The sequence below is a fragment of the Salvia splendens genome, chromosome 8 (assembly GCF_004379255.2).
Source record: "Salvia splendens isolate huo1 chromosome 8, SspV2, whole genome shotgun sequence".
Taxonomy (NCBI): Eukaryota; Viridiplantae; Streptophyta; class Magnoliopsida; order Lamiales; family Lamiaceae; genus Salvia; species Salvia splendens.
In genome coordinates, this window is record NC_056039.1 from 9,992,393 (window position 1) to 10,000,545 (window position 8,153).

Consider the following 8,153-nt stretch of genomic DNA (forward strand, 5'->3'; position numbering starts at 1 on the left):
AATTGAACTTCATATAACATTTCAATACTATTAATTTTTATATTCAAAGAAGTGAAAATGAAATTTAAACATTGGAGTGCCTTACTTTTGCAATACGAATGCGTGTTTTGTTTCTTTTAAATGCTCATAATCTTCAATAGTTTTTCATTCTCTCTCTCACAAACAGACACGCAGAGTTTTCTATTTTATTTTTTGTTTGCAAGCATGGCTGCTGCGGTTATGTATAGAATGATGGCAGCTGTGATGCTTTGTAGCAGAGTATTTGCCGATCCGGACTTGCTTCAAGATATTTGTGTTGCTGATCTCTCTTCTGGTACTTATCCATTTTAAACTATTTTATGATTGTACATTTATCTACCTCAATGCTGCAATTAAAAACGCACACAATTATTGGGTTTGTGTCACTTTATTGTGTTTGTGTCCTGATATAATTTCGGGTTGGGTTGGGTTGGGTTGGGTTGGGTTGAGTTAGATTAGGATAATATGTTAAGGAGTATTATTATTTTAATTATTTTATATTAGTGTTTTATTAGTGTTCAAATTATTTCTTCATTTTTCATACTCTCTCTTACTAATAATATGTACCACATATTCCACTACTTCTCTCTTACTTTACCAATTCCACATTAAAACCCGTATTATTCACAATATGTCATATTTTTCGTGGACGGAGGGAGAGCATTCCATTCTTTGCCATCATTTCCATGACCTTCACAACTACTTTTCTGCGGGGTCATATCTCATCTCTGACACGCTTGATGAATCATCTCTTGTAATTGTTACGATGGATTCATATCGACGTCGTATGATTATTGTGTCACCTGAAGACTACAGATAGAATCAATATCCATAAAACTCTTTATTTGAAGTACTTTGCACTTAATATTTATGGATAAATAAATAGTCTACAATGAAAGTTGGTTATATTCTTGTAATTAAACAGAGTTGAAGCTAAACGGATATTCGTGCAAGTCAAACGCGACGGCGGAGGACTTCTTCTCCGGTGGCTTAGCCAAACCCGGCGCCACCAACACCTCCACCGGGTCAGCCGTGACCGGCGCCAACGTCCAGAAAATCCCGGGCCTCAACACACTCGGCGTGTCCTTGGCCCGCATCGACTACGCCCCGGGCGGCCTCAACCCGCCCCACACGCACCCACGCGCCACCGAGGTCGTGTTCGTCCTCAAAGGCGAACTCGACGTCGGCTTCATCACCACCGCCAACCTCCTCATCTCCAAGTCCATCAAGGAAGGGGAAATCTTCGTTTTCCCTAAAGGCCTAGTCCACTTCCAGAAGAACAACGGCGACTCCCCCGCCGCTGTCGTCGCCGCCTTCAACAGCCAGCTCCCGGGGACGCAGTCCATCGCCGCGACATTGTTCGCTTCCACGCCGCCGGTGCCGGATAATGTGCTCACCAAGGCGTTTCAGGTTGGCACTAAGGAGGTGGACAAGATAAAGTCTAAGTTTGCACCAAAGAGTTGATAAATTTATTAATTATATACTTGAGATTGTGTTTTTGTGTAATAAATAATGTGTAGGTAAATTTTACTTTATTAATGTGATCAAGAATAAAGTACTTATAAAATTCCGTTATAACTATTTTTCTAGCTCTTTAATGGAGTACTATAGTAGAATTGAGTTATACTAGAACTCTAAAATATTTATAAAAATCAGAAGAAAAAAAATAACTCTTTCTTTTAGAGCACACATGACATGTGAACCATTTATTCACAAATTATATATTTCATTTAGATGATGGTTATGGTTTTTTTGGACACCATTGCGACTACCTCAGATGCTCATAGTCTTTAACCACATGTACAAACAATTTGCACAATTTACTTTCAATAACATTTACACATCACAATGATTATCGCCAAGTCTTAAGTTTATGTTGAGAATTTTAGAAATACAAGAAAATCTGTTGACGTGTATAGATGATACTCTACTTATTTATAACAAATAGGAAAAGTACAACAAAAATAGAATGAAAAATAGTGCTCTCGGATTGACATGTACAGATACACCTTGCGGCTGCGGCATGAGAGGTATTTTCCTTTGTTTGGCTTCCTAACAAAGATTCTTCACACTAGCTTTAAAAAACTATTAACACCTTTCACTTGACAACAGTTTTCGGGAATATTTGGTGACATCGGTCAGAAATATTATTATTTATAAAGTTTAAAATTATAAAAAGCAATTAACTAGAGTAAGTGAAATATTATAAATATATCTCAGTTATTAAAGAGAACCAAAAGCCAAGATTTTAAAGTCATCTCCAATTTGGATCATGAGCGCCAAGGTATGTGACGCAACTCATTTATAGAAGGAAAAGGAGTTTGTTTATAAATATATTTACGTATAATGTTTCAGGAAATGGAGCTGAGTGTGAGCATTAGCAACCAGAAATGCCGAATTAAAATTCTTAAAGCTGTTGCAAAGCTTACAGGTAGTAGTAGTTGCACAGTCGAACTCCACATTAGTATGATTAATGACAAGGAAATTGCGCAGGTGTGGACGTGCTCAAAGTTGATGCTGAGAAAGGAAAGCTGACGGTTGTCGGGAGCGTGGATCCCGTCTCCGTGGCGACTGCGATCAGAAAAGCTGGTTATTCGGCCGACATTACGAGCGTCGGACCACCTAAGAAACCTGATGATGGAAAGAAGACGCCGCCGCCGCCGCCAGTGCCAGTGCCGGACCCGCCCCCTGCCCGATGCCAGCTTGTCGCAGTTACTTACGATACGACCTACGAATACGATCGTGCATTTTGTTCTATTCTCTAAAGATAAGCCAAACATACACGCATTGTTAATTAATGATAATTTTCAATATATTTGGTAAAAGTTTGTCTGGCTGTACTCATCAACTCCGCTTACTTAATTAGTTGCATTCAAAACAACTCTTACGTAGTAGTATACTATACGGAGTATTAACTAACTAGCAATCTGCATATAAATAAGTTCCAATAAATATTTGGTGAAGATTTAGTCTTAATTATATACTCCATTAGTTCCATTAACTATGTCCGGAAGAAGTAATATACGTATAGTAAATCTAATTTAAAAGTAGAAGCATAACTTGATAGAAACTGAAGTAGGAAGAGAAAAGAAACAAAGTTGTGATTCGAGAATGATGATATGTATTTATAGATAAAAATTGGAAGAAAATTTGAATATTCAAAAGTATGCAAAAAACTTCGTTTCCGACAGAAATGGCAGTTAACCGCCTGTTTTGATTCAAAAATTCTCAACACTGTGGACCTTACAAAAATTCTCAAAAATTCAAAAATTCTCAACACCGCCGGTCTGTTTCCAAAACAATGCAACTTTGTATCTTGAAGTATAAAATTTATAAGGACATTACAAAAATTTTAATTTTATATAAAGATAAATTATATATTGCATTAATATATTTGACTAGATATGACATTGATATCTTATAGTAGAGCAGATAATTCATCTTATCTTAAAGATATATGACAAAAAATAACTCATATATTATTTATTTATCTTCCGCGTCAAACCTGAAACAGATATCTACTAGTAATAGGTTTTGGATAACAAAAATAGGCAACAGATATGCAATGAAAACGTATTCTACAGATTTCCTGCTTAAAAAAAGGAGTAGCAACTTTAGAGGACAGGGCCATCCATGTTAGGGCTGGATCAACTTTGGCCTGTGATGGGGTACGTACTAAACAAGCCCAATAGCAGTGACGGCCCATCAGCCCAAAGCCCAAGGAAGAGTATCAGTTCGGCATTACCAAAGAGTTCGGCCCCAGCCTACAGCTCGGTAAAAGCCAACCAATCGGTTCGGCATTACCAAAGAGTTCAGCCCCAGCCTACAGCTCGGTAAAAGCCGACCAATCAAGCTCTACTCTCAGATCGGCAAAAGCTGCTCGGCAATAGTTCAGCAGTTCGGTCTCAGTATTCGACCGAACTGGGAGATAGTGGACTCATGCAGAACCTCCACGACCTCCACTACACGATCTATTTAGTGGTGTCAACTCATGCAGGATAGCAGACCAAACAAAGAGATAGTGGACCCATGCAGGATCTCATGACCTCCACGACATCCACTACTTAGTTAGTGGTGATGCAAGCCACGATCTTAGTTCAATGTATAAATAGAACTTAGATCAGATAGAAGAGGGCTCTCGAGAGATAAAATATCAAATAGCAAGTCTGTATTGTAAGCTGTAGAAAACAGATCAAGCAATACAACTCTGCTCTCTTTTCTTCCCGTGGACGTAGATTTACCTCAGTAAATCGAACCACGTAATTCCTTGTGTCGTGATCTATATTCATTACCTGCATTTACTACTATCAAAAATTCGCCCAACCATCACTGGCGCCGTCTGTGGGAAACAGAGAACCAAATTTGTGATAAAGCGAATTTTTGACCCTTTTTCCACCCCAAAAAAATGCATACCAGATCACATACTACCCGTAATACCGTTCGTGAAAACCATGAGGAAGCTAGTCCAGCCCGCAGGTCCGGAAAACAGCCTCGGGAGACATCTACTTCCAGTTTTCACGATGAAGGAACAAGCCGCTCAAAAGGTCCACACACCGAGTCTTCCCAGCAGCCTGATTTGAATGAGGCTGTCAAGCTGTTCTTGGCTGAGAAGCAGGATGAGTTCTTAGCCTTCCTGCAAAAGAGCCAAGAGCCGAAGACGAAAACGGTGGATTCTCCTTCCTCATCCAGACATGAAAGTCACTACCGCAGTAGTGCCGTGTCTTCCAGGAAGAAGAATCCTCAACCCCGACATGTTCCTGTTCCTCCTCGGTACCGGAATCACAGGAGATCTCCATCTCCTCCATACCGAAGAGATGTCGGGTTCGCCATGTACGGAGCATTGAAGACTCCGTTCTCGGACGATATCACCCGAACTCCCCTTCCACAGAACTACCGAACTCCGTCGATGACTTATGACGGGTTGGTGAATCCTCATGACTTCCTGGGACGCTATCAGTATAACATGGCGAACCAGGGTCTCAATGAGGTCCACATGTGCAAGCTGTTTCCCGAGCTGCTTATCGGGAACGCAAGAAGGTGGTTCGATAGCCTCCCCCAAGGCAGCATTAGATCTTACCGAGATCTAATGGATGCTTTCCACAGGAGGTTCTTTCAGAAAGCGGAAGCCCGAATCACTTCGGCTCAGCTGCTTTCTATACGTCAAGGTCGCGACGAAAAGATCAGCGACTTTATGACGAGATTCCACAAGGAATGCCTACAAGTAGATGATCTCAATGATCTACTTGTCATTTCGGCATTCCAAAATGGAATCCTGCCCGGAGCTCTCTACAGAAAGCTCGTGGAATGCAGTCCGCAAACAGCTCAACAGATGTGGGACATTGCGGACCAGTTCTCCCGTGCCGATGAGGCAGACCGTCGCAAACGGTCTTTAGACAGCTCATCTAGAGAAGACAAAAAGAAGCCCGATCATAGCGATCAGAGGCTTCCTCGCCGAACTCCTTCCCCACTAAAGGAGGGATAGCGGTCATCCGAGGTGATCAAAAAAGAGCGAGTGTTTGCAGATTGCGCTTAAAAGTGCCGAGCAATCAGATCGGCACCATCAAGCATAGCAATCACAGCAGCCGGAGTCAGAGGCAGGCGAAATGACCGAAGTCACACCGGAGCCGAACTCGATGGTGTACGGCACTGAAGCCGTGATTCCGGTTGAGATCGGCGTACCCAGTCCCCGAACTCTAAATTTCTCCTCAGAAATGAATGATGACGGACTGATAGCTGAACTAGATCTGGCCGAAGAAAGAAGAGAATTGGCCTGCATAAAAGCAGCCAAGTACAAGGAGCAAGTAGCCCGGTATCATAACCAAAGGGTGAAAAAGCTGCAATTTCAAGTGGGAGATCTCGTCTTGAGAAACAACGAAGTAAGCCGAGCAGAAAAGCTGGGCAAACTCGAACCCACATGGGAAGGTCCATATCGGGTGTCAGAAGTCCTCGGCAAAGGGTCTTACAAATTGACTCACATGTCAGGAGAACAAGCACCCCGAACATGGTACATTTCCAACCTCAAGAAGTTCCATTTGTAAGAGACAGTCCGGTCAGTCAGTCTCGTGTCTAGTTCAGTCCTAGGGGTATGTGCTTTCTTTGTTTTTTACTTGTTTTTCATGTTTGTCTATGTGCGTTTTGTCTGTCTATGTGCGTGTCGTCTCTTACAAATGTTACTGAGGTATCTTGTTCTTCGAAGGCTGATCCCCTTTTTAGAACATATATAAGCCAACGATTGTGAGTCCAAGCTTCTAAGGAGGATACAAGACCACAATTCAGCTTAAGAAACAAGCAGTACGTCTGAAACGAACTGCAACAAAGGGAAAGTCCGATCCACGCGATAAAACTCGCCGAATTAGGACAAGGGAAAGTCCGATCCACGCGATAAAACTCGCCGAATTAGGACAAGGGAAAGTCCGATCCCCAAATTAGGACAAGGGAAAGTCCGATCCGAGCGATGAAACTCGCCAAATTAGGACACAAGCTTAGTCCGGTCAAAAAAATTTACTTCATAAGACCAAAGACGAGTCCGGTCAAAGAAGTTTATTTCATAAGACCGAGGACCAAGTCCGGTCAAAGAAGTTTACTTCATAAGACCAAAGACGAGTCCGGTCAAAGAAGTTAATTTCATAAGACCGAGGACCAAGTCCGGTCAAAGAAGTTTACTTCATAAGACCAAAGACGAGTCCGGTCAAAGAAGCTTACTTCATAAGACCGAGGACGAGTCCGGTCAAAGAAGTTTACTTCATAAGACCGAGGACGAGCACGATGAAATTTTTTCGCTGAGCTGTAAATACGCAGTGATAGAAGCGAAATGAAGATTTCATTTATTAAAACTTGTTCGGCATACAACTCCGCTGCCCTACGAGAAGGCGTTATGCTATTACAAAGGACTATTCTACTGTCCCTGGTTGCTAAAGTTGAGCCATCTATTCACAAAATCCTCGTGAAGCCGAGTTCGGGCGTTCCGGGCAGCTGAAGAATAAGCAGGTCGACGAGATGCTCTGATCGACCTACCGCCTCTTCCTTGAGTCCGGGAAGTACTGGCACCTCGGCGGCGAAGAGTCTCTTCACGAAGCATTTGTTGATCTTGCTCACTCATAATCACAGCTCCTCTACGAACTTCAGTCCGTCCTTGTCTTGACGTTTCCGGTTGCTCCTGAGTCCGTTCTCGTCTTGACGTTTCCGGCTGTTCCTGAGTTCGTTGCTGACTTGGAGTAGGGTTTTGAGCAAGTGAATCAGGGGTTTGAGCTGGAGTGCGACCATCTGTTGGCGGGAAATACCTAAGGAATCTCTCGATTGAGGGACGCCGGGAAAGAATGATGTCGTACCGAGAAGCCCAGCGCCGCAATGATGTCACGACTTGTTGGCAAGCCGAGCTCTCCAGCGCATTGTTCCTCCGGAGTACGAGATATTCCTCCCACAGTTCGTCAACTCGTTCCTGAACTTCAGAGATGGTCATTCCCCCGCGCCTGCAGATGAAATCCTCATACGCAGTCCTCTCAGCGACGGCAGTGTTCAGCTCGGCCTCCAGATCTTTCTTTTCGGACTCTAAGTCCTTATTGTCGGCCTCCAGCTTCACTGAACGAGCCAAGAGTTCGTCATTCTTCACCTGGTCAGCTATGGCTCTTTTCTCAGCTTCGTCTAAAGCCGAAGAGTACAGCCGCTTCCAGTGAAGTACCTCCAGCTCCTTAAGAGTTCAGAATATAGAGCAGCTATGTCAGTTCGGCATTTCAGATTACTGAGCAGGTAGTAAACCACAACAGGAGTAAAAGAGAGTACGAAAGGCTATACGAAGACACAAGAGCAGAAAGAAGAATTTTTTCATTCATAAGAAAAAAATTTTTCTACACAAGGGCTTCAAGGCCGTTTTACAAGAAGGAAGAAACTAAACTAAGAGAAGGAAGACGAAATCATACTCCGCCAGCTTCGTCTCCGCCTTCTCGGTGAGGTTCAGCTTCCTTCTCCTTGTCTGCTTCAGCTTCAGCCTCGGCCTCCCTGCTCTCCCCAGCCTGCTCGGCGCCACCGTAGCCGATCTGCTGCGCCTCCTGCTCGGCCTGCTCATCGCCGGTCTGCCGCTCATGCTGCTCGGTCTCACCCTCTCCATGGAAAATTGGAGCGGGTGAAACTGACCCTAT

At 43.2% G+C, this 8,153-nt stretch overlaps 2 protein-coding genes across 2 annotated transcripts; both read left to right on the forward strand.

The window, feature by feature from the left end:
- The first annotated feature begins 2 nt into the window (after window positions 1-2).
- On the forward strand, window positions 3-1,599 carry LOC121744189 (germin-like protein 5-1). The gene is made up of 2 exons (XM_042137642.1): window positions 3-313; window positions 944-1,599. Exons 1-2 carry the CDS (start codon window positions 121-123, stop codon window positions 1,480-1,482), a joined length of 732 nt encoding a protein of 243 aa, XP_041993576.1. The 5' UTR covers window positions 3-120; the 3' UTR covers window positions 1,483-1,599.
- A 434-nt stretch (window positions 1,600-2,033) lies between these two features.
- On the forward strand, window positions 2,034-2,790 carry LOC121744351 (heavy metal-associated isoprenylated plant protein 43-like). Its single transcript, XM_042137872.1, has 3 exons — window positions 2,034-2,302; window positions 2,374-2,449; window positions 2,512-2,790. The coding sequence occupies exons 1-3, from the start codon at window positions 2,291-2,293 to the stop codon at window positions 2,781-2,783; spliced, it is 360 nt and encodes a 119-aa protein (XP_041993806.1). The 5' UTR covers window positions 2,034-2,290; the 3' UTR covers window positions 2,784-2,790.
- The last annotated feature ends 5,363 nt before the right edge of the window (window positions 2,791-8,153 follow it).